The sequence below is a fragment of the Amblyomma americanum genome, chromosome 5, assembly GCF_052857255.1.
Source record: "Amblyomma americanum isolate KBUSLIRL-KWMA chromosome 5, ASM5285725v1, whole genome shotgun sequence".
Taxonomy (NCBI): Eukaryota; Metazoa; Arthropoda; class Arachnida; order Ixodida; family Ixodidae; genus Amblyomma; species Amblyomma americanum.
Window position 1 is genome coordinate 74,838,270 of NC_135501.1, and position 27,490 is coordinate 74,865,759.

At 45.8% G+C, this 27,490-nt stretch overlaps 1 protein-coding gene across 2 annotated transcripts in view; it reads right to left on the minus strand.

Moving 5' to 3' along the window:
* Positions 1-5,566: 5,566 nt before the first annotated feature.
* Positions 5,567-27,490, minus strand: part of LOC144134817 (uncharacterized) — a 28,239-nt gene continuing 6,315 nt past the window's right edge. For both annotated transcript variants that reach the window (XM_077667651.1, XM_077667650.1), the window contains exons 3-5: positions 21,588-21,695; positions 16,166-16,192; positions 5,567-5,650 (exon numbers count right to left, since the gene is read on the minus strand). In XM_077667651.1, coding sequence (XP_077523777.1) covers positions 5,567-5,650; positions 16,166-16,192; positions 21,588-21,695 — 219 coding nt within the window. The remainder of the gene's footprint in view (positions 5,651-16,165; positions 16,193-21,587; positions 21,696-27,490) is intronic.

The following is a 27,490-nucleotide window of genomic DNA, read 5'->3' on the forward strand; positions in this document are numbered from 1 at the left end:
GAGAACTATTGAATGTATTCACCAGTGTCGTGAGGAAAGAAACAGCCGAACGACTCCTCGAGTTCAGGATCCAGCTTCCGAATGAGCCCGCCCGCGTTTACGTCGAGGAGATGAAACGCTATTTGGCCGCGCCGACCCCGAGATGACCGAGAAAATTAAAGTTCAGTTTTTAATGCGCGGCTTAAAAGAACAACTCTCGTCCGCCAGCCAACAAAAACAGTCGAAGAATTCATGCAAGAAGCCTGCACGATTGAGAAGACCCTCGACGTCCGATCGCGGCCGTACAATCGCCCTTCCTCTGCCTGTGCAATTCGTTTGGATACGACGGCCACCACCAGCGACAGCTTGCGGGAAGTTATCCGCGAAATTGTCCGAGAGTAGCTACGCCGATTACTGCCATCCTCCCCACAGCCACAAGCTGCGACTCTGATGGATGTGGTACGGGAAGAAGTGCAACAGGCACTTGGCACCCCGACGGTCACAGAACATCAGGCCATAATCTACGCCGCTTCAGTAAGGACTGCTCAGCCCCAACGACAACCCCTAAGTCCTTCCCGAGATGAGCCACTTGTTCCACAACGCCGCCTCGCAGCCCCCGCCCGCCCAGCCTATGACCGACGCTCAATCCCCAGGAAATGCGACGCCTGGAGGACTTCCGACAACCGGTCGTTGTGCTTCCATTGCGGTGAGGCCCGCCATATTCTTCGTCACTGCCCGTACCGACGTATCGGTCTTCGAGGATTTGCCGTTAACGCCCCACGACCACGCTTCGGACAACGTCCGCACGAAATCGACGAGTACCTGCGTCGAGAAGAGTGCACGCCGAACCGCTTTTCGCGCTCACCATCGCCGTCAACCTCGCGCTTTGCGTCGCCACGCCGCAGCTAAGGAGCCGCGGTACGAGGAAGGTCTCCCAGCCCACGTAGGGGAAACTAAAGGCAGCAACCTCTGGAGGTGAGGTTGCTCACGAGCGAAACGCCGAAGATCCTCCACCGACCACGCCCCATGAAGACGCTGCACCCGCGACGTCGCATGAAGAACCTACTCTCGCTGCACCGACGCCGCACAGAATGAACCCCGACCACGACGCAAACTGCCTTCATAACTACGACGCCATCCAGAAAAGCTTCGACCACGCCAAGTCGAAGAAATGCTTCGCGACGACGTCATCCAGCCTTCAAACAGCCCTTGATCGGCACCGGTTGTTCTAGTTAGAAAGAGAGACGGCGCACTTCGATTCTGCGTGGATTACCGCCGCTTGAACAACATAACAAAGAAGGACGTCTACCCCCTCCCCCGCACCGACGAAACACTGGACTGCCTCTGCAACGCCAAATATTTCTCATCGATGGACCTCAAGAGCGGCTAATGTCAAATTAAGGTCGACGAAAGAGATCGCGAGAAGGCAGCATTCATCACTCCGGAAGGGCTGTTTGAGTTCAAGGTGATGCCATTTGGTCTCTGTTCAGCACCAGCGACGTTTCAACACGTAATAGATACAGTGCTGGCAGGCCTGTAGTGGCAAATGTTTCTCGTATATTTAGATGACGTCGTTGTCTTCCCCTCGAACATTGAAGAGCACCTGAAAAGACTTCGAACAGTACTAGACGCAATCAAGTTGTTTGGATGAACCTTGAAAGCAGAGAAATGCCCCTTTGCCTACGAAGAGCTGCTGTTTCTTGGCCACATCGTTAGCAAGGAGGGAGTACGCCCAGGCCCGCAGAAAACATCTGGTATATAGCAGTTGCACCGCCGGCCGATAAAAAAGCAGTGCGCAGATTTCTCGGACTGTGCGCATATTACCGACGACTTGTGAAAAACTTTTCGCGCATCGCCGAGCCCCTGACGCAACTGACGAAGACAGATGTGCCGTTTAAATGGGAAGCGCCGCAAGCAGAAGCCTGCAAGGAACATCAGCGTCGTTTACAGTCCCCACCGATCCTTGCGCATTTTGATGAAAACGCCGATACTGAAGTACATACCGACGCAAGGAGCGTGGGCCTAGGCGCCGTCCGCGTACAAAAAAGCGACAGGCTAGAGAAAGTCATCGCATACGCTAGCCGTTCCCTTTACAAGGCCGAGGCTAACGATTCGACAACTTAGAAGCAGTGCCTTGCCATCATCTGGGCTACGTCGAAATTCCGCCCCTACTTCTACAGACGACCGTTCAAGGTGGTTAGCGACCACCATGCGCTGTGCTGGCTTGCCAATTTGAAGGACCCCTCTGGCCGACTCGCTCGATGGAGTCTGCGTCTCCAAGAGTTTGACGTCACCGTCGTTTACAAGTCCGGACGCAAGCACTCTGACGCCGACTGCCTCTCACGAGCCCCTGTAGATACACCGCAGCCGGACGACGATGAGGACGCCTTCCTGGGACCCATCAGCCCCAGCTCTTTTGCTCAGCAGCAACGCTCGGACCCCAACCTAAAAAGCCTCATCGAGTACCTGGAATCCAAGGTTTCTTCACCCCCCGCTTCATTCAAACGAGGACTGTCTTCCTTCTGTGTGCAGAATGAGGTCCTTGTGAAGAAGAACTTTACAGCGTCGAAACAGACTACCTCCTTGTTGTACCTGCTTGTCACCGCGAAGAAATTCTACAGGCTTCACACGACGAGCCGACAGCTGGACATCTCGGGTTTACTCGCACCCTCCGCCGCATTCAAGACCAGTATAACTGGCCCCTACTCTCTGCCGATGTCGTACATTATGTTAAAACCTGCCGATAAGCAGCGACGAAAGACCCCTCCCACACGGCCAGCAGGATTTCTGAACTCCATTGAACCTCCCCCAAGGCCCTTTCAGCAGATCGGCATGGACTTGCTTGGCTCTTTTCCAACGTCAACATCTGAAAATAAGTGGATCATCATAGCGACCGACTGCCTGACCCGCTACGGCGAGGCGAAAGCCCTACCGAATGGAACAGCAGCAGAAGTCGCCAAATTTTTCGTGGAGTGCATTCTCCTTCGACACGGCGCCCCCGATGTGCTCATCACGGACAGAGGAACAGCATTCACGGCGGAACTAACGCAAGCCATCCTGCGTTACAGCCAAACCGGCTACCGCAGGACAACTGTATACCATCCGCAGACCAATGGTCTGACCGAGCGCCTGAACAAAGCCATCGCCGATATGCTCGCCATGTATATCGATGGCAAACACAAAACCTGGGATGTCATCCTGCCTTACGTCGTCTTCGCCTACAAGACCGCAGTGCAGGAGACCACCCAGATGACGCCTTTTTAGGCTCGTCCATGGCAGGGAGGCCACAACCACGCTAGACGTCATGCTGCCCAACGTTACAGAAGAAGAGAACGTCGACGTTGCCGCCTACCTTCAACGCTCAGAAGCTCGAAGGCTTGCCCGATTACGGATCAAAGATCAGCAGCGGTCCGACGCCAGACGCTACAACCCACGAAGACGCAACGCGGAATACGAGCCAGGAGACCAAGTCTGGGTGTAGACGCCTATTGGCCGGCGTGGTTTGAGTGAAAAGCTTTTGCGCCGCTATTTCGGCCCGTACAAGGTTCTTCGTCAGCTGGGAGAACTGGATTATGAAGTCATCTCTGACGCAATGACTGTATCCCAGCGACGCCGCGTACGACCAGAGGTTGTCCATGTAGTCCGTCTGAAGCCGTATTATGCGCGCTAAAGGCCGCTGCATTTTTATGCTCTATTATCGCAAGATGCGCTTTTCTCTTACTAGTCGCATCATTTGTTTTAATGCATTGGGTCGATGCTTCGTTGAGAGGGGGTAATGCTGGGAATATTTGCAGTATTTGTTCCTTTTCCAAAACTGCCGCCACACCACTTTATCGCTTTGTTTGCGACGCAAGACGGGACTAGTTTTATCTCGACTGATCGCAGCCAGGCAGAGCTGATTCTACGTTGATCTGGAATGTTCTAGTAACTTTACACGCTTTAACTCAAAAGTTCGCTATCAGCTTTAAATTGAGCACAGCCGACAGCGGCGGGCATTCTGTTCGACGACCGCCGAGCACGCTTGTCGCTTCGCCGCTGCCGAGTGATTCAGTCCATTTTGGGTGCAAGTCAGCACAATAAACAGTTTTCTTTTAGAAGACCCTTTTGTCCGTCTTCATCGCTGCTTCGACTGCCGTCACCAGTACGTGGCATTATGGTGGATTCCTTTTCAAGGCTGCCTACTGTCGTTACCAGTCCCCATCCTCTAATATAGATCCCACGCCACTCCATGAGGGCTCTGTGCAAGCGCGGTGGGCAATGATCCTGCCAGGCGCAAAGTCCGTACCTGCCTCTTATCTTTTCACCTTGATACCCCCATATCCCTCTCTTCCAGGACAATGTAGCGAACCAGCACATTCTGCTGATTACTCTCCCCGCCTTTCCTTCTTGTCTCTCTCGCCCTCTGTTTCCGCTTCTCATACAGGTACATTAGGGGCTGGGCTACATTGGATGTTTATATTTGTTTTTATGCCTTTGTTAACGATGAAGCATTATTGCGACGAAACATTATTATGGTGACACATTCAAGGTAAATGACCTTAACACATCAGTTAATGCACCAAAGACTAAAAAATGAATGCAAAAAACAGCAAACCGAAGTCTATAATAACGTATGGAAAAATAAAATTGGAAACACATATCAAACAGTGCGTTCCGCAGTGCGGATTCATCGCCGAATCAACGTCGTCTAAAAAACGCGCAAATCTCAATGAATTCGTCGTAGAATATTTAAAATCAGGTGTAGACAATAGTTCATCACGAAGCTGATTTCAGGGGCTAGTTTTGGCTACGAGTAGGCGCTTAGCTACATGCAGATATTATGGTGAGAGCTGCACTTTTCCAGTGAACATCCATTTGATTTTGTGATCAATGTTCAATCCTGCATTGTATCCCGGTAGGCAATGCAGTGAAGGAGAGGGCAAGCTGCAGAGACTGCAGTGGTGTGGCAAATCGTATAGACAACTCTCGCTTGGTGTTCCTTCATATACTATTTGAACACGTTGGCATTGCAGTCTACGATAAAAGCACACTAGCCGCGCTGCGACTCCTTAGGATCCTGCCTTGCGCCTGCTCCAGTTCTGCCAGCGAGATTCACCAGTTAAACACGAAGTGCCTTTGACATCACCATCGCCATCCAAGATTACTGCTCTTCAGTAGAAGTAGTTGCAAATTTCCGCCAAAAAAAAAAGTGGACTCGGCTGGCACCAAGACTGGCCTTCATAATACTCTTTTGCCAACATTTATGCCAACCAAGCCCACGTTACTGGGGCAAATTTCTCAGGCTTGTCAACAACTCTGGCTTGCGGCCATTCTCTATTACAGTTTTGTTTTTTGCTTAGTATGCATTTTGATCTGAAATTGACCGCCGAGTCAAAGATCGCCGCAATACATATTCTTCCCGTGTCGATTCTCTTTCCAGTGATTCAAAATATCCCCAACATCGTTTTTCTATCCGACCTGCGCGTCAAACGCTTTAAATGTTGCTCGTCAAGTGAGAGGTATCGCTGCTGATGCCATGGAGAGATCACACTGATGTCAAATTTTATTGCAGCTGCAATCTTCGATATATTCACAGGAGCACAAGTCATTATGACCTTCTGTGAGCCATCATATAGCGAGTGCTGTTCATGCAGTTCCACAGAGCGTACTCTGTGAAGCTTTTGTCTTCGTCCTGCAAGCAGAAAAAGACGATAATCGCTTGATCACCATCTTCATGTTTAGTTTCAACAAATTTGTAAACCTTCAGTATGCGCCTGATTACTTGAGAACAAACAAGTACACTTGGGCTGTGTTTTACATGCGCTATTAATAGCCGAACCTAAAACTTTGACTCCTACACGAGAAACGATCACAATGTGCATATTAAAAAAACTGTTTAGCATGACTGAAAAAAAGTCTAACAAAATAAATAGAACACAGTGGTTGCACATATCCAATTTTTTATTCTCTGATCACACTAACTTTTGAAGGGGGTGTGCTTGCCGCAGCTTGTTGCGACGCCTTGCACGCTCGCGGACCGTAGCGTCACCCACGAGAGTAATCAAAACAGTTTAAAACTTCATGAAACTGACGGACCTTTTTTCGATCACTCTCCGCTAGATCTTTGCGTTTGCTTAGGTCTTCATTCCGATCTGTTACTGAATTTTGTAGCCGTCTCACAAATATTTCCTAATAATAAGTACCTGTATGCTCTCCGGGTCATAAGTGGAATAAATAAAGTGGCGGACCAGTATGGCTAAACATCGATGCGGTTATTGATGGAACATGCAATAGTATTTTGCGCATTTGTTGAAGCTTTATACGTCGCTTCATTTTACCTAATAGAACGGGTCGAGCCGAAAAAAGTTGCGGTAAATTACAGTTCGCTCCGAAAATTGTTGCATTCAATGCACACTATGGCGACCCTGTATGATTTTCAATCAAGTAGATAGAAGCTACTCTGTTATCTGCAATAGAACGACAGAACGACATCAATCAAAACACTATAAGCCTTTGATAACTCATTAGATAGGCGCCCAATATTTCATGTGAACACCATGGTGAGAATAAAGAGTAACTAAGCTCAGGGCCGCAAAACTACCGTTACCAATTAAAGAGTTGCTTCATTTTTGATGTGTTTATCTTCGTCCGGTGAACCTAGTGTGTCCTGAAAGAGAGCCCGCGTATCAACTGTTTCCGCCGTGGATAACAGTGCTGACAAGAGAGCAGTTTGCTGCAACTTCCCAAATGTCTGCACTGCTTTGAAACACAAGACGATCAACTGAGGTTCGAAAGAAGCGCAAACTTATAAACTACTACAAGCTACAAAGCGCGCATTTATGTATATACTGTAACATAATCGCGCAAAACGTACCTTCATGCAATATACGCGATCATTTCCCTGTGGCCCACTACTCCTCATATGCACTTTCATAATATCTATCTTGTAAATTCGGGGTTTTCGTGAGTGCCACGGAAGAAAAACTTACACTAGTTCTGTCCGCTGTTTCTGTCAAAAAAGATTCCACAATGTCTATCTCAGTGCATTCCTTATCAGTGCCTAATATTACTCTTTTGTCTGCAATGGTTTCCAATTTTCTCTGAGTTTCTACAATGCTGCGATAAATTTCCTGGGCAGCCTCGTGTTGACACATTTTCCTGAGTTTCAACCATGTCGTTTCCCGAATAATATTGTGATCTTATATATGATGGCTTTATGGCTTGGTGTGAGTCTTTCCTTATGAGAAACTTCACATTCTTTGCGCTTGCCATGCTTCCCTTTTTCGTTTACTTCGTTGCAAAGGCTTAGTAGTGTTTTGGTGCCTGAAATGTAATCTTCACCTCGTGTTTGTTTTTTACGTCCTTCAGTCCGTGCCGCACTTTATGAAGATGTCGGATAACACCGTTCTCTTTTGACCGGTTCCCTCAACTCCTCTTTTCTCCTTGACATTGTTTTTTAGCAGTTTTTCTGCCACGGAGGCGATCATGCTTTCGGGAAAACCGCTGTCAATCAGTCTTCACCTCGTGTTTGTTTTTTACGTCCTTCAGTCCGTGCCGCACTTTATGAAGATGTCGGATAACACCGTTCTCTTTTGACCGGTTCCCTCAACTCCTCTTTTCTCCTTGACATTGTTTTTTAGCAGTTTTTCTGCCACGGAGGCGATCATGCTTTCGGGAAAACCGCTGTCAATCAGTCTACTGATTTACACGCTAAGACTGTTATTTTGTATTTTAAGCATTTTCATATGCTCTGCAACATGCACAAGTTGGCAACGCTCCTTTTAACGATTTCGCGCTGTCTAAAATCGTACCTCATTAATCTTTTCTCGCTTTTAGTAAACAACCAGCATGCGTATAGTAGGTTTGCCTATATCTCCAGCACTATCAATATTATCGTCGCACTTTGAGGTAGTTCACAGGTAAAATTAAAGCCTTTGACCACGCGTTTATTAAGTATGACCATCTAATTCGCGTGAAACGCGCCAACTGTTCTGCCACTGAAGAAAAGCGAAAAATCATCTACATATCGTTAGTATACCAAAACACTGGTATGAGCTTGATAACTGAAATGATGATAGGAATGATCACGTGCATTCATGACAGAATTTTTTGTCATTATGATACCGTTTTCGCATAAAAATGCCCCTTCGATAAGTAATAAACAATTCTGTGTCTGCGCTTATGTCATTTGTCCTTTTTTCCTGTTGTGCTTTCTATGTAGCGGACACTTTTGGGAAGATCCATTGTGGAAACTAAAATCTCTCAACCGAGCTGGACTGCCACAGCCCACGGTGGGCGCAGGAAAGTAAACCTGTTGGCGTCCAATTGGTAACGGTAGCCCCCGATGCATGCATAAAGATTAAGCATATGCAATGAATTTACTGTTTTTTCATGTTAGGTTTACTAAAGGCTAGTGCAGTCATTATGTGAGTGATTATTTACATAAATGTGATTCACTTTAATTCCATTACTTAGCACATCTTCTGATACAATCCTTGCCATTATAAAATTAGGTGTTTGTTAGCCTATAATAGCCGGCACTGCAGCTGTGCAATAAACCCCATTTACTACTGGACCTACTGTTCAAGCCGCTGACCAGTTGTAAAAACAGTGCTGGTTATATTTGTTTTGTCTAACTTTGCGGTCAGTATTCTTCGACTTTCTCTTTCAGTGCTCCAAGCTCGCAATATCAGTCAGTCATTCCACGACTGCATATGGTACCGTAGCGAACAATAAATGGGCCGTTGTCGAGTTATCAGCTTTCCTACTCCAAACGGCCGCTTTTTCTTTGACCGGACAGCGGTCCGGACGGCACGAAACGGCTAAGTCTAATTATGGTTCGGCGATGCAGCATGAAATAAAGCCATGATACGCCAATCATAAGGTGAAAAGTGTAAATAGGTATATCAAGACTCGAGACCTAAAATATGATGGCAAAAAATTTAATTTAGTAATTACTGAGTCACCTTTGAGCATAGAAATAGTATGTCATTGACGTAGTAAAAAAATTGGTTATGGAAATGAACAACACGACAGTCGCTGTATAAATAGGCCTTTCTTTGTATTAGTAGGCTGAGTCATGACTTAATGAAAAGCGAGGCCTAGGCGCAATACACAAAAATAGGTATTGAAAAAATGAGAGGGCCATTTTTGAAGCCACAGGGTGATGCACTGTTAGACGTTGTATTCATTTTAGAAACCGAGTGGTTCTGAGCAAATACTTGTTTAACGAATACTAGTGAACATACTGCTTGAAAGTCATGCGATTAAGCTAGCTAAAATAAAAATGCTTCGGCCAGATGTCCTACGTATTTATCACAATAGATGACTATGCAGGAAGTTTCACCCAAGGATTTACACAAATATTAAAAACAGGATTTTGGAGTTAGAATAGCGCCTTTTTTGTCAAATGATTGTCAGTGGTCTAGTACATCAGAATACAGCTACGGCGTGGTAACTAGCAGGCTGGTTGACTAATAGTGAATAGTTAACTATGTAACTATTACTGCTGGGCTCCTTAAATAATATGAGGCGTGTAGCCCAATGTGAGTGATATCTATATCAGTGTTTAGAATTTCAAAAGCGCGGTTACTCTCAGCACTGTGGGCAACAAATATTGTCTACATCGCGCCAAAAATTGACGCGCTTTCCAGACGTTTGTAAGCACAGCAACCTCTCCAGTACAAGTAGCTCGTCGAAATAGTCAAAATTTGTTGGGCGTTTTCAAAATTATAAAAGCTTATATGCCTATTCCCTACGGTGGGCTTTTCAAAAGTTAAGGAGCCTGTACAGACGCACGCGGCTGACAGGCGAAATGCCAAAAATGACAATGTGTCCCAGCACGCGCTAGAGAGAACGGTCGGGATTTTGACTTCATAATTCATTTTTATTCCCTCTCTTTATTATTATTATTATTATTATTATTATTATTATTATTATTATTATTATTATTATTATTATTATTATTATTATTATTATTATTATTATTATTATTATTATATTAGTATTTTTTTCTAATGCATTAGCCTCTTGTTACTCGGCTGTTGTAATTACTGAGACCTGGCTGTCTAGCGAAGTTAACTCAGGTGACTTCTTTCCTAATAACTATTCTGTTTTTCGAAGTGACCGCCCTGAATCAGCTTCTAAACAAAAGGGAGGGGGAGTGCTCATTGCTATTGACAGTTCCGTGCAGTGCGCTCGGCGTTCCGACCTGGAAACCATCGAAGAATCTGTCTGGTTAGAGCTCACTTTAACTCGACATCAAAAACTCTTATTGGCAGCTTTCTATATTTCCCCTAATCTGCCTCCTCCTGCCTACGATGATGTACTACATTCTATTGAATATGTTATCACTTCTCATAGCAAGCACAAACTGCTCATTTTAGGGGATTTTAATACTCCAGGTATTAACTGGAATACCTTTACATATTCACACAACAATCATTATGTAGTTAGTAAGTGCAACCGGATTTTAGATTTCATAGCTTTTAACACCTTGCAGCAACACAATTTAATTGAAAACTGTTGTGGTAATGTTCTTGACATTTGTTTATCTAATTTTGAAAATGTTCGAGTCTCGTCATCTGACATCTCACTTACTCGCTGTGACAAATTTCATCCTCCAATTCTAATAACGGCTTCGGTTTCTGTCCCACCTTCTGCTAATTCAAATCGTGCGGGGAATTCCCCCCGTTTTGCTTACGCACTTGGCGACTATGTTGGTCTCTTCGGTTTCTTCTCTTCTGTCGACTGGTTTCTTTTAAGCGAAATCAGCGATGTTGACGAACAAGTCAGTCGCTTCACTGAAATAGTTCTCAATGGTATGCGCCAGTACATACCTATGCACACTCCTACTCGCAGCAAGTTTCCGTTCTGGTTTTCCAAGGAACTTAGAACAGCGCTGAAACTTAAGGAGCGGGCCCACCATAAAGCGAAAGGCCCTGGGCTGGATACATGGGCAGATGAATTTCGCCGCTTGCGTTCCCTTTGCAAACGCCTGTACAAGCGGGATCACGAGTCCTATCTTGATTATTTAGAGAATAGTGCCTCTAATCGTCCTACTGAATTCTGGCGATACGTTCGCAAGCGTTCGAATAAATCTGATAGTCATATTCACTTAGTTGACTCTCATGGGAATGAAATTCGGAATGTCGCTGACGGCTTTGCTCAACACTTTTCCTCCGTGTACAAATCTCCACTTTTCGACTCCGTGTGCCTTCCAGCTGGCGCACATAATTCCGTTCTTCTCGACGAGAAGTTAGTAAGTGAGAGTCTTAAGTGTTTGAAACCATCTTTATCCCCTGGACCTGATGGCATTCCAGCCGCCATAATAAAAGCCTTCAATAGTACCTTCGTCCCTGTTTTAACCACGATATTTAATAACTGTTTGAAAAATTCTGCCTTTCCCCGCGTGTGGAAAACGGCGCGTGTTTTCCCTGTCTTCAAATCAGGAAACAAATCTGATGTTTCGAACTACCGCCCCATTTCTCTTCTTTGTGCAACCTCTAAGCTTTTTGAATTAGCTTTGCACAAAGTACTTTCCTTCCACCTCAAAAATGTAATCATTCATAATCAGCATGGTTTCATAAAAGGTCGTTCTACTACAACTAACCTTGTGACTTTTATGACGTATACATCAGCTGAAGTCCTTCAGAGGAGTCAGGTAGACGCTGTGTACTGTGATTTGAGCAAAGCTTTCGACGTTGTTACTCACTCATTACTTCTTCAAAAGCTTCTGCTGTTTGAGATCGACGTTTCAATTGTAGCCCTCCTACGCAACTATCTTCTTGATCGGTCCTGCTTTATCAGTGTAAATGGACAGACCTCATTTGTTTACACTCCAACCAGCGGAGTTCCTCAGGGCTCGGTATTAGGCCCGCTTCTGTTCTCTGTTTTTATCAATGACGTTTCCTCCGTGGTCAAAAACTCCTCATTTCTGCTTTATGCGGACGATATAAAAATGTTCAAGGCAATACATACTCTTCACGATTGCTTGTCATTGCAATCTGACATATCCGCCTTCTCTGATTGGTGCTTGAAGAATGGGCTCACTCTCAATTCATCTAAAACCAAGGTTGTTTCATGGTAGGCCGCTGCCCAGGGTTGATGAAATTAATGACCTCGGCGTACTTTTCGACCGTAGCCTCAGCTTCTCCTCTTATACAAAACGCATTGCTCTACGGGCTATGCGTACACTCGGCTTCATCTGCAGGCTTTCGAGAGAGTTTCGATCCCCACTTCCTTTCTTAAAGCTCTACCTCTCCATATGCTTGCCGCTTTTGGAATATGCGTCTGTTGTTTGGAACGGCACTTGCCAGTCGAACTGTGAAAAAATCGACAGAGTTCAGCTAAAGTTTTTACGCATATTTCAACATCGGTTTTCTTGCAAAACTTCCAGCTCTCGTCCCAGACGGAGTAACTCACTGCAGCTTCCTTCTCTTAGCTGCCGTCGCGTGAGGGCAGATATAATTTTCTTGTATAAACTTCTTCATGGTCACATTCTATGCCCTCAGCTCCTAGCGCGTATCCTTTTGCGTGTACCGCGAAAGAGCATAAGGGAATTCAGACCATTCCAAGTTTCTGCGCTCCTGCACTCCCTCTCCCCTCTGGACAGAATGCAGTTGTTTAATTCTCTTTGTCCTTACCTAGATATATTCGAAAATTCTCTCCCTTCCTTTATATTGGATGTCCGTGACGTTCCACTTTGAGCACTCTTTTTCTCATACATAACTTCCCCTTTCATGCATTTTGTCTTTACTACACTTGTGCGTTTGCACCGGTATTATATTGTTTTTTCTCTCCTTAATTGTCCATCACGTGTACTTGTTTTCATTAATATTATTTCTTTAATACTGTATACTCACGCCTGATTGTCTGTAACGCGTTCACTAATTACGTTTCTTATTGTGTATGATTGTATTTCTAGCTTGTATTTCAGAGGTTTCATATTCGTTCATATTAGTATTGGCTTTATTCTTGTTTGTATTTTGCTATATGCTGTACTTGGCTGTTATCGGTCGTTCATTCTCTTTGTTTATTGTTTCATTAGTTATTTATATGTCTGTTGCCTGTTCCAGCTGTTTTCATTTACCGCTGTTCTCGCTGTTTTCTTGTTTTCGCTTTTTTGCTTCATGCTTGCTGTCACGCCTAGTTTATATGTCTTTTTTTTTCTATCGCCTTGACTGCTGCATTACCTCCCCTGAGTGTCTTCCTTTGCAGTGAAATAAATTTACATTTTGTGCGTGTGAATGGTGTACCAGCACCAAGACCTTTGGGTTGTTCCTGGGCACCGAAAAATAAAGATTGATTGATTATTATTATTATTATTATTATTATTATTATTATTATTATTATTATTATTATTATTATTATTATTATTATTATTATTATTATTATTATGCTTATTTGTTTCAAAAAATCACACCTAGTACCCCTTTTCTGTTCATGAGGTAGAATCCACCGCCGTTGCGTTCCTGCGTGCTGTTTTTTTCGCTGAGTACCGGTTAATAGCCACCTCTGCCTCCCGATTCTTGGCCGATCACTCAATGTGGGTATGTGCCATCTTTTTAAAGGCTAACAATAACAACAACAACAACCTTCGCCAGGCCTCGACGCTGCCGCCACCGCTCCATAGCTATTTCCTCTCGCGCAGCCCTCAATAAATGTGTCCGCGGTCGCCTCCCTCGGCGACCTCCACATCGTGGTGACCCGTCGAGCCGCACCTTCTCCCGCAGCTGCGTTCCTGGATTGCGGGCTAGCAGGAGCCTGCCTTGCACCCGCCATTTCTGGCGTTCCAGCCTCAAGGCGTCGGCGGGTGGTTCGCTTAGTTCGAGGCTGCGCTGTACCTGAACGGAATCACCATCCAGCCGTTCAAACACGCAACCCTCTGCGAAATCCTCCCGCCCGGCCTGCGGCGTCGACATGCCTGCTCTGCCTTGGGCAGCCGGCCACATTTCGAGCCGCGAGCCGCCGTCTTGGCGTACTTCGGCGCCTGCCAAGTCACGCTGCCGCTCTGCGACGATTTTCGCCGCCGCCAGCGTCTGGCCCAGCACCAGACTCACTCTCGCCCATGCAGCCTTCGTCAGAACCATGCCCGCCTGGCCGCCTCGCCGTCACTCCTGCAAAGCGTCTCCGCCCTAGTCGTTCCTTTCCACGACACGCCATGTAGGCTCAACACGAGCTTGGCAGCACGGCCTGCTCCCACGTGTGCCCTCTAAGCTTCTTTGGACCTGCGTCCTTGCACTTCTTTGTGTGCGCCCTCTACCATGTCGAATGATGCCTCTGCTACGCCTCAGTGCCACAGTTCCCACCACCTCGCCCACCCCTGCCATTGTCACTACAGCCTCCTGAAGAGAAATGCTCTGTGGCCGTATGCGTGTCGTGTTTTTCGGCATCTCCGTCCACCTCGCTACACCAGCCAACTGCTCAGCAGGCCTCTTCAGCGCTGTTTAAGCCGCGACCAGCTGTTCCTAACACGCTCTTGGTAAAGCCAAAGACCGCCAGCCACACCCCTAGTTCCTGGAAAAGTCCGTAACACACTAAATGTCCCACGGTGCAGGTTGAGAATTCCAACCCGGTGACAACAGTACCAATCACGGCGATTGTCACTCGCTCTACTTTGCCTGACAAGGACCCTGAACCAGTGCCAGCGCTTCTCCTCAAGCCAAACCAGGCCACTGATGCGGGCCCTTTTTGCTTTCCACCGATGTTCGAATCTTCAAAGGCGCCTGATACCACGGGCTCGGCCGCCGCCAAGCGAAAGATCGACGGGAGACTGCTTTTCACAACCTCTCGTCCCCGGCAGATTTCGGTTACACACATGCTGCAGCTTAATCATCTGCCGTCTAGCACAATGCCTAGGCTGACCAGGCCCGCGGACGTGCCCCGGTTGCTGTCACGGTACAGAGGCCGCCTCCGATTGCCGCTACCTCGCCAGCGTCCTCCTTCGTGCACGGCTCGGCGCCAGTGGCAATAAGGCCGCCACTCCTGCGGCCACCCGTCACGTTCAAGCCAGTCACTCCAGGGCTGGCTGTCAACGTGTCTCAGCAGTCACATGCAGTCCCCCACAGCCAATCCCCGGCCTCTAATCTCTGTGCACCTTCTGTAGTCGCCTCTCTTGGTAGCGGGCAGCTCGGCCCGGCACCGGTTGCGCTAATCTCGCGACTCACAGCACACCTAGCTTCCTCTCCTGCGTCGCCCATCAGCTGCTGCAGCTGAACCACCGGCACTGTGTCCACTACGCAGGCTGACCCGGCTTCTTCGCCTCCCACTCCGCGTCCCTCGACGCCCCCCGAACCGAACCGCCACAGCCAGAGTCGCCCGCTTGAGCCTCGCCTACGGACACCGATTTGCCTGCACGACTCTTGATACTTACCGACGGATCGTCTAGGGAGGAGAGGGAGGGCGGAGCACCATGTAGTGAACCGCGCGGCTGGCAGTGGCGAAATGGCAAAAAAAACGAAGTGCTCCCAGAACGCGCTTCATAGAACTCACGGGAGCTTCGCCAGGGCCATACGCTGCCACCGCCGCTCGACACCTATATCCTCTCCGGCAACCCTCAATAAATGTGGCCGCGGTCGCCTTCCTGGACAACGTCCACAAGCCTTACAGTAATAGTTAGAAAGTTGACTATTCAATTTTAGTTAATTAGCCTGCTGCTGGCACGTCCAGTTGTGTTCTGATGTACAGCACCGCTGAAAACAGCGCTCTTCATACTCAGAGCCTAGTTTTAAAAATTGTTTAATGTCTTAGCTGAAACCCCCTGTATGTAATAAAGGCATGAAGTAAATTGAGCTGTGATGCAACTTCGCGTCGTGTTCTGCAGCTCTGCTGCATCAAGCTGTAAAAATGTTTCTCTAGAAGAGAAAGCGGTTCAGATCTAATAAAGAGTGTGTGTGCTCAGCGCAAAAAATCTTTCAGTCCTGTTTACTGTTTAGCGCAAAAACTGAAGTAAATGGCTTATAGATGTATTATTATGATGTATAGATATATTTCGTGCCAACAGTCATCGCGTCAATGTCTGTTTGACATTTGTGTAATGCATATAATCTTCTCCCTTAAAATATTTCTTTCAAAGCAGCTCGTTTCGCGTGGTCGACTTTTCGTTTGTACGTATTTGGCGTGCAGTGCCCTCAAAGGACAGAAAAAACAAACTGCAGATATGCTTAGTAGAATCCTATTTAGGTGCTCCTGATCCTAGCTTACGTACCTTTACTTGCATCACAGTGAGAGCAACCTAAAAAGTAAAAAGTATAGCACACATAATTTGAGACCACACATATTTACTTCCTTTACTATTTCCATGCACATTTTGTTTATTTAATCTACCCTAGGGCCGTACAGATATTGCAGATACGAGCATGTACGAGAAAAGTACACATGAAAAATTTTTCGCTCTAAAGCAATGCTACGTACGACTTTACAAATAGTGTTATTTGAAACGCCTATAACTTTTTAGAACGTGTTTCCATTGTTTACAATGACGAGGTAGAAATGAGTGGAAGCAACCAACGCATCCTACATAATGAGATAACTTTGTGAAGATCACCGACGCAGTGTCAGATACAGTATAGTTATGTTTACTGCGGTCATCATAAATTTCAATTCAGAAACTCAAGCGGTGTGTGATCCTGCATTTTGGTGAAGAAACTATTTTTCTGGTAAAAGGCATAAAGGGGTTTGCTTTCAATATCCTTCAATGGGGCATTCGTCTACTTTTATGGCTTCTCTGCTTTGTGCAGAATAATTCATCTCGGCCTGGAGCTGCGATGAAATAAGCAACGTGAACAAAACAGAAACGTATTGCTTTTACTAGCAGAGAACATGGTTTTCCAACAGATGTCTGTGAAGAATGACAATTCTAATGAAGAGCTAAGAACAGTCATGATTTTTGTCTACCGAGAAATCAGCCCACAAAACACCATAGAACATGCTAATTTAAAGGAAGTTTCGTAGCGAAGACATAGTCCTTATATTTATTGAAAGAGTGAGGGCAAATGGAGTGTTGTGAATAGATGGTTTGTATTCTCAGCTATGATTTCACTGTGACACCTATTCATTGTGCTTTTTTTAGCAAGAAGCAATTGTAGCGCTAAGTGTCTCATAATTCAGGTAAAAATTGTCCGCAAACCTCGGCAAACTTCAGTCCTCACATGTAATTGAGCATTTCTCAATCATTCCGACATTTTGCATCGGAGTCATATTAGCCCTAATTGGGCTTCGAACCAGCATTTAATTAAAGAAAACAGCTTCTTTTCCAAATGTCAATTCTGATATCATTTTCCAATATCTCATAAAACTCCGCAATCGCCGAAGGCTTGGTCCTACGTTTTCGAATGGGTACTCTCTCGTGGTAAGCTTTTTTAAAAATCTGTTCTTCACCTTTGATCAGTTAGAATCAGCGCTTCAAAATAATCAACAGCCGCCGTGCTGCAGCAGCAGCCTTTCATTAACGGTGAATTACTGAGGAGAAAGAGCAGATTGCCTATCTTTATAATAAAAGCTGAGAAAACGGGTACGGCTTCCTGGCGTGTTGTTAAGACAAGCAAAGAGACAGTGATTGTTCTGACGCGTCACACAGTACTGAAAAGTACCGATAATTCCCATCATGAAAAACAAATGGCTTCTTTCACTCGTTCCTTCCACGCACATCCTCTGAGTGGAATCACTTTCCCGCATCAACGCTACTATTGATAGCCGACCATTATAGGCAGCTTTAGAAAACATTTCAAAACTGGCAGCCAGCTATTTTTGTACTATCACTAGCTATACCCAGTTTGTTGCACTGTATGCGCTGTATTTAATTTTTGTATAAGTAGCAGTTCAAGAACGCATTAGATTATATTACATGATTAGGAGCCATATATATTTATGTTCCAGTTACTTCTGCTGGACTGTACGTTTTCGTAATTATTTTCGTAATCGTTCCCGTTTGTAATGCCTCTAATCCTCAGGGTATATTAAATAAGCATCAAAAGTGGCGAGGGGCGCCGAATGCGCTGTCCAGCTGCTAGAGAAGTTGCTTATGGCGGCCGCCCCTCAAGCCGCTAAAGCAGCCAAGCAAACCGTGTCCGCTGTCCAGGCAGACGAAGTGGGTGAGAGCTGCGGCCCGTCCAGTAGCCAAAGGACATGACCAGTATCCTAGAGCGGCTGCACCCAATTATGAGCAGTTATAGAACGTGCTGCACATTTCCTGCAGTGCAGTTAATGCTTAAAACTACTGTCGACGATGATATAGCGAGCTTTTTTTCTTTACTAGGATTTGTCTCTCTTAATTCTCTTTTTTCAGACTGAAGCCTTTCCTTAGTATTGTGGGGCTCCGCTTTCGTTTGATTCTGTTTGGCAAGGCGTAACGGCTGCAAGAGATTTCTGACGTTTTTCCTTTTTTCAACATATAGCATTTTTTCAGCATCTTTGCGCCCCACGCTGGCCTGCGAAGCATGGCGCCTTGCGGTTCTATTTCTATTTTTGCCTCAATATGTTTTTGCAGGTATTCTTCGGTTCAATTTATAATTGACAGCTTTCATCTCGGCATAGAATCGCTTGAGTACACTTTCCTTTCCTTCTAGTTACTTTCCGTCTTTTCTTAGCTTGGAGGAAAGATGTCGCCTGGCGAGGCCTTCCAGCTCGCGGCCTTAAATACCCATGTGCAGATTAGAGTCTTAAAGGCAGCATATTTTCGCACGAAAATAAACATAACAGTCGTGTTCGTTAGTTTAGTAATCGGGAATTGGGCCGTAATCTCAGGCGAGAAACTGTAGTGTTCGCTTTGAAAATCCTAGCCCTTTCCAGGCGGAATGACGATTAATCTAAAAAGGACAAAAAGGTAAATAAAGGGAGAAAAAAGTGACGGAAATACGTTTGCATTCCGACTCCGCTTATACGACTGATTTGTGTTAGGAAACTTAATTCACATAAAGCCGCGAGAATTAAGCTTCTGTTTGTCAATTCCTTTCTTTGCATGCTTTTCATTCAGTTCATATCCGATTTCACTATCCGTCAAATCTCCTCTTCGGTGGCGGTTCTGAGCATTTCACTTTCTTAGAGCCAGTCTTCAAACCGCCAATGATGTCCGGTTTTATCCCCCATGATGAACCCTCTAGTGCTAGCACTTCTAAAGTCTATCCTCCTCTCCACTTTTCTCACCTGTCCACCGGGTGTCCAGCGGGAAGAGAGACAGTAACTCCACCTTTTCTTTCCTTTCAATTTTCAACACTCGTACCCCAAGCCCTCACTGGCCAGCGGTCACTTTTTTCGAGGATCGAAGAACTAATATTGACGGATTAAGTACACCACGCGGCCACCGAAGACGCTACGATTTTCAATCTAAGCTCTATGTCTAACGTTTGACCTCATAAACCCGAGGTTTTAAAAAAATTCAAAGAACAAAACAACACATGGAGGCGGGACCCTTCATTTGTGTGCTGTTTTGTGCGTTCCATTTTTTTTCAGGAGCCAGGCATTTGAAATGCAAAGTAATATTTACAAATAGAGCAACTTTTCACCTTTACAAGCATTCTCTGGAATCTCATCATTTGTTAGCATTAAAGGGAGACACACATGACGGAAGCCAACAGCCACAGAAAGCGAGGAGCGTAGAAGATTGTTTTCCCTTTTTTCTGTTCATCAAGGGGAACAGAATAGGGTGATTATTATTGTTCTTAAATATAACTGATTAGAATCTAGAAGAAAAGCAACCACATACCCTCGGAGGCATCCGAACCCACGACCTCCGAATTTTGCGCCCGGTGCTCTAGCAACTAAGCATCGGTGACGGCTGTCCAATGTGCTCCTTTCAGGGGTATTTATGTTTAGTGCAAGCTAACCTTGAGAGTGTTCACAAGCGCCGCTCTCGTTCATAGCGGCGGACGTAGTACGTCCTGAATTACCGTAAGTGATCGAACGTGATCGAACGGCAGGGCAGAAGCTGTGCGAGTACCCTCTTATGATACATATGGCATCAAGAGTGCCTGCCAGAATCGAGTTGCCACCATGTGGATGTTTTCTTCTGCTTTCTAATCAGTTATCTTAAAAATAATAATAATAATAACACTATTCATATCCCAGTGATAAAGAGACAACAAATGAAAAAAAATCCCCTATGTTCCTTGCTTTCTGTGTCTGTTCGCTTCCGTCATTTATGTTTTGGAAATATGGGGGACAGCCTTCCGCTCCTCAAGTGTAACCGAACCTTGAGAGTGTTCACAAGCGCCACCCTCGTCCATAGCTGCGGGTTAGCTTTTCCGCTCGCTAACCGCGGAGGTGTTCGTGCTAGAGAGAACAAAAATGAAAACGGCAAACCGTGAACACTCATATGCTATTTATTGCACACGCAAATAATGCACAGAGCGGGCCAGCTACCTATAAAACATCGACGAGGCATTCTTCGGAAGTAGGAGGCTGCGTAAGAAGGGCTTCCGGCGTAGTGGCTGGGGCAGGGGCACGACTTCGGAGGTATCGGCGGCGAATGATTGTATGCGCAGACAATGGCGGCCAGGCCTTCCCGTGCGCTCCACGTTCTTGGGGCAAAGCCATCCCCGATTACTTGCTAGGAAAGGTGCCGAGAGCGCGCGTCTGCTGCGCTCACTTCGCTGCCTGGAACCAGAAGTCCAGCGGCGAGGCACAACGGATCTCCGTGCGCCTGCCGCGGAAGGTGACGAGAGCGTGCGACTACAACCACTCATGACGCTGGCCGGACCCCGAAGAGCCCCTCACCGGCTCCGCGGCGTTCCGTGCTACCTTTGAGGTGGTGCTCCCGTCGCTGCTAGCGCTTCCGCCATTAGGAAGTCCTCCGTCCTCGCACAGCCGGATCGGTCCTGACCCACGATAATGAACATGTTCGACCGCGTCGAAACGGAGGTGGGGAAACAGGCTTTCCATAATGCAATAACGAGCTTTTCTTTTCCCTTGCCTTGCCTTCACAAGGTGGGTTAAGCCCCTCGTTGGAACAGAAATTCGCAGCATCCTTTAAATTTTACGCTTTTCAAACATCAACAAAGGCAAAGGGGTTGGCTTTGAGCTCACTCTAAAACACCCAAATGGTAACTTCGAGGTTAGATACCTCGTGAATATGGTGTCCTTGGCTTTGCTGGCGCGCCCCCTTCAATCATAGCATCATTTTCTCAAATATTGGAAACCAGGGGCTGGAACAAAGGATAATATTTGCCATTGGCACGTTCGCTGCTCTCTACGTGCGCTCCGCTTCGAATTTTAGCGCATTCGTCGCTAGTGCTCGCGTTCGCACCGACGTTGTTGTCCAGAACACAGCGTAGGGAGAACCTATTAACCCGCCGCGATGGCTCAGTGGTTAGGGCGCTCGGCTGCTGATCCGGAGTTCCCGGGTTCGAAACCGACCGCGGTGGCTGCGCTTCGATGGAGGTGAAACGCAAAAGGCGCCCGTGTGTTGTGCGATGTCAGTGCACGTTAAAGATCCCCAGGTGGTAGAAATTGTTCCGGAGCCCTCCACTACTGCACCTCTTTCTTCCCTTCTTTTTTCACTCGCTCCTTTATTCCCTTCCTCACGGCGCGGCTCAGGTGTCCGCCAATATGTGAGACAGATAGTGCACCAGTTCTTCAACCTATTTACTTTGGTGCAGCAACTAAGATCTTTCTTCAGGAGCATATACACTCACATTGTTGTTGATCATCTTTGACCCCTCGACGCACATGTCTGTGATGGCATCCACAATGTTGCGTCCCTTGAAAAAACGCTTTCCTCTCTTTTCGAGCAGCTCCATAACCTGCACACAAGCGACAAATGTAGGCCAATCAACAAATGTTCAAGCTTACCTATCCCCATTCAAGTCATACCTCACAAATCGTTTTGAACTAATTCTATTCATTGACCAAGTATTGAGAGTCTATTCTAATGAAAGAAGAATCCATTAAACGCACTCATAATGTACTGAATACGAAGCGAAAGCGCATATATATATATATATATATATATATATATATATATTGAGGCACCGAGGCGGGTATTGTCTAGGTATTTCCATCTACGCCTTCGAGAAAGAGGTTTCCATCATCATTAGGAAAGGCTAATCCGGACACCTAAAGCAAATTTATATATATATATATATATATATATATATATATATATATATATATATATATATATATATATATATATATATATATATCTTCGAGAAAGAGGTTTCCATCATCATTAGGGAAGGCTAATCCGGACACCTAAAGCAAATTTATATATTTATATAAAGCAATTTATATAGCCATAAAAATTTGCTTTAGGTGTCCGGATTAGCCTTCCCTAATGATGATGGAAACCTCTTTCTCGAAGGCGTAGATGGAAATACCTAGACAATACCCGCCGCGGTGCCTCAATCTTGAAATATTTTATTGAGCACGACATCGGTGGTTCGATCGCAGAAGCGGTGAGAAGATATAAAAATACTCAAAAAAATAACAAAGCCATTTCTAATGTGCATAAGACTTGCAGCTGTATAAACACAGAGAAATATATATACGCAGCCGCAGGTGCAAGCTTTGTCGAATACATTGTACAAAAAAATCGCAGGCACGGTAGCTATGGAAAGGAGTTCAGTGACAGAAAAAGCATTCTCTTGGCTACATTTACAGCTTTACAGGAAAGTATAGTCATTACATTACATTTGCAGGAAAGTATAGTCAAAGCGGCATCGGGTCTTTTCTTTTCAGGAACTTCCGGGAGAAAATGAGCTAGGGCTAGCATGCACATTTGACGGTGGCGGCCGAATCACACAAAAAAGGACCGGATCCACCTCCATTTGAACAGGAGGTAAAGCACCTTAAACACCTATCAATTGTTACGGTGCCATCAACCTCACAATCACAGATTTCACTGTTGAAGGACATTCTTATCTAGAGTCCGGAAATGTAGTAATTTTCACAATATCGGACGTTCTACAGCACACAGCCATAAGTTCAGCCTCGCGCGGTAATGATGACGGGTAAATATGTTGGCATGTCCTCCCGTCGTGACACATCTGTGTCCCCCCCCCCCATTACACCCTAACAAATTCGGGATTCCAAATACCTTCTTTCAGTTGTTCCTTTTACGCACATCCCCTTAGTGGAATCATCTTCGCACATCAACTGCGACTAGTGTTGTTAACATGCGTTTCAAGTGCGCATTAAACATTTCATCACTGGAAGCCATCTGTTTTAGCACTACCACTTTCAATACTGTTTTTCTTCTACTCTATGCATTGTATTACATTTTACAGACAATATAACATAGATAATTTGCATAATATTGCACCTTTAACTTTTTTGGCATCCCCTTTCTCTTTTCGCTTATGCTAAATTTGCACTGTGAAATCATGTGGAGAGTTTATCACCAACTCACTCAAGCTTTCTCTTCAAAGTGGAATGCGGATAAGAATAATTGACGATCGACGTCGTTTTTTATTTATTTGTGTGACGCGCGTTAGGCAAGCTAGCCTAGTGCAGACCAGCTATCGAGAGTGGTTTTGAAGAACAGGCAAGGAGGAGGCAGAGAAAGCGGCGGAACCACCCCGATGAAGGCTTCCGGGACCCCACGTACGACGGTGAGAAGAAACTGGCTTTTACAATCCTCTGTGAAAGCCCGCAGAGTACCAAAAGAAAAGTCCTCAGACACCTCGTGTCGAGAAAGGATCCGGCACTTAATTCAACATCTCAACCCAAACAATGTCGGGTTGCTTTGGGCTAGACGGGTAGAAGCTTTCTTTTGGATGGATGGATGGATGGATGGATGGATGGATGGATGGATGGATGGATGGATGGATGGATGGATGGATGGATGGATGGATGGATGGCTGGCTGGCTGGCTGGCTGGCTGTATGTATGTATGTATGTATGTATGTATGTATGTATGTATGTATGTATGTATGTATGTATGTATGTATGTATGTATGTATGTATGTATGTATGTATGTATGTATGTATGTATGTATGTATGTATGTATGTATGTATGTATGTATGTATGTATCTATGTATTTATGTACGTACGTACGTACGGACGGACGGACGGACGGACGGACGGACGGACGGACGGACGGATGGATGGATGGATAGATGGATGGATGGATGGATGGATGGATGGATGGATGGATGGATGGATGGATGGATGGATGGATGGATGGATGGATGGATGGATGGATGGATGGATGGATGGATGGATGGATGGATGGATGGATACGGCTGACCCTTTAAATCACGCGGTGGCTCAAGCCACCTAGCCATGACTTATGCAATTTTAATCTTCTCTTGATTTTAGCCACCAATCAGATAACCTTCGCTTGGTTACTTCTACGCGCTTAAAATCTACTTTCTCTTCACTGTCCTTAAACACCAATGCATTGGATAAATCAGCCCCGCTGCTTTCCACTGTAGGGTGAAGCCCGTTACAGAAAAGTATCAAGTGTTCAGCCGTTTCCTCCTACTCTCTACACGCAACGCACAACGTGTCTATATCGTGGTACCTGACTCTATATGTCTTAGTCCGCAAAACTCCCGTCCTGGCCTCAAACAACAAAGAGTTTCCCCTACAATTATCAAGGTTATTTTCGTTGGCAATTTCCTGCTTTAAAATCATGTATGTTCCCAGCGCTGATTTCGTCAGCATCCCTGTTTTCCACAGAGCCCATTCTGTTTCTTCAACCTTTTTCTTAACCGAAAATTGCTGATTTGCCCCCCTACAGGTGTCCAGATATTTCCTTCTCAATTTTCTAGTTCGCTTTCTCCATTCCGTATCAACATTTCTAATATACAGGTATCTGAAAGCTTTCCTAGCCTACTGCTTTTCCCCCATTTTTCTCAATCGCCCTTCAAATGCTATCTTACTGCTAGCTTCTCTGGTCTCGAACGACGCCCATCCCATATCACCTCAGCCGTGGATCAGTGGCGTAGTCCAGTGGCAGAATCTGAACTACTCGCAAGATGGCGGCCGTGGAACCACACCCTACAGTGTTCAAGAAGGCATCGCCGCTGTTCGCTGCTCCAGCCGACAAGAGAAATAGCCCCGTGACACTTTGAACATCGAGTGACAGGAGCTTTAGGGCGTTGCTTTACGCGTGGTCTTTTCGAAAGCGAGCGTCTTCTGGCGCGACATATTCAGAATTTGTTGAGCCACAGCGGCAAGAATAATCGCGTTTTCGAAATTTTAAATTAAATACGCCAATTTGTAACAGCTGGCGGCAAATACCTAATTGAAATCAGGAGCCCAGTGGTTTTAGTTAAGAATTACATAATCAGGAATTAGTTTGCCAGCATACTACGTATTATTATGTAGCTATTTTTCTATGTCCACTAACACTTCCATTATTGGGCCACAGAAGCCGTGTTGATACCTAAAAAATCTCAGCTTTTTTTCAATTTTCAATGGTTTTCGCCACATTCTTCCTTTCGGTGGTCATGATGACAATATTCGCTTTATACCTGGCTCAATCGCCCTTTCTCTTGTTCAAGAATAGTAAACCATGACGTTCCAGATTTTAGGCAAGCAAAAGCAATGGGCCCATTCTGGTTCAACGTGGGCATGAGTAATGGCTCATCTCAAGACCGACGAAAGCTCGTCGTCAAAGGGTCCTGCCGAACTCAATGTCATTCGATGCGTTAAAAAAATTCAGGCTGTTGGCATGCCTTTTTGCTTATACGTCTTCCTTAATATATCAGGATAATGATGGTAGTGAATTTTTATGGCACAAGGGCATCTGCGACCAAAGAGCGCCAAGGCACAAAGTGTTTTCACTTGCTCAAGGTGGGGTCAAAGACCGATTTCCGAAGCATTTCCTTCTGAATGAGCCAAACACCAGGTCCGGCGAAACTTATACTAATTGTATCACCGGTCGGTACCCGGTGGCACTGGTGAATATAACAGGAACCGTGGAGACTTAAGGGCATAGGGTAAGGTAAAATTAGAAAAAAATCGTTTTTTTTCTTTTAGAATTTTAGAAGTTCAATTCTTTCTACACATGTTTCATGATCGCACTTTCCTCAGAAAGCCATATTTACGGCTGAAAAACGCTTTTTCCGAAACCAAGTAGTGAGCGGCCACGCCCCCTTTCAGGATTAACGTCAATTATTTCAACCAAAAAGTCCACCACCTGATTTCAAAACTTGTATAAAATCAGCTACATATAAAAAATTGTCTGGCAACTATTGTACAGCTCCTCTTTTTTAGCCAAGACAATCCTGAGACGCTTTGCACGTTTTTTCCACGTTTCTTCAACCTTCATGCAGCTGCGTCCGAGTGCTATCCCTTTCGATCAGTATTGTAAATTGTGCCGGTGTTGGTTGCTGCTGATAAGTTGAGATGCCCAGGGCAAAGAAGGCCTTCGTCAGGCGTGAATTTCACGGCAACCGCTACGCTCATCGTGAAAAAGCAAAAGGATGTCCACGACCGAATGAGATCCCGAACGCCGAACGCGCCAGCTCCTCGACATCGAAGCTTTCAAGATTTTCTGTGTGCTTCCAGGAAGAGGATGTGCTACAGAGCAGCAGCCAATATGCCTTAATGGACATGGACAGCATTTGTGCCGCAATTACACAGATTTGTGTGTGCAGAGAGTGCGGTGGAAGTGTTGAGCTCATCGAAATTGTGACAAAACGGGTAGGTGTTGCAAGCGTTTACAGTTTGAACTGTGAAGTGTACTGTGCCGCACAACGATTTGAGACGTCGAAGAAAACTACTTCTGGCCTCTATGAAGCCAACCTCAGGTTAGTGTATGCCTTGAGGTCCATTGGTAAGGGAATGGCTGCAGGAAATATACTCTGTGCTATGCTAAACCTTCCTAAGCCGCCGACAAAGTTTGCGAAATACAATCAAGAGCTTCTAGGTCACATCGAAGCTGCTGCTCAGGAGTCGATGAAAAGGGCAGCTGACGAAGCTGTGCAGCTGAATGAGGGGGATAAAGACATCGCAGTTGCTCTTGATGGAAGCTGGTAGAAGCGAGGCCATACTTCCAATAACGGCATATTCTCTGCGACCAGTGTAGACTCTGGGAAAGTGCTGGATGTGGAGGTTTTGTCTAAACGTTGTCCAAAGTGCAGCATCAAGGGTACAAACAGTGACCCCCTTCAGAGAGAGGTGTGCCAAAGCAACTACCAAGGCACCAGCGGTGGAATGGAAGTCGCAGGAGCACTGAAAATTTTCGGCAGGAGTGAGGAGCTTCACGGCGTTCGATACGTCAAATACCTTGGGGATGGTGACAGCAAGGCTTTTATGGCTGTGAAGGCACAAATGCCATTATGGTGATTCCGTTGAAATATCCAAGGTTGAGTGCATAGGGCACGTGCAAAAAAGGATGGGCACAAGGTTACGAAGGCTAAAAAAAGGAAACAAAGCAGGAAAACTCTCTTATGGAAAGAGCCTCTCGGGCCGAGGCCGACTGACTGATGCAGTAATAGACAAGCTCCAGACGTACTATGGTTTGGCCATCAGAAGAAATGTAGGAAACCTGGATGAAATGCGAAAGGCCGTTTGGGCAACCTTCTTCCACTTATCGGCCACAGACGATGACCCATGCCATGGACTTTGCCCAAAGGGACCTG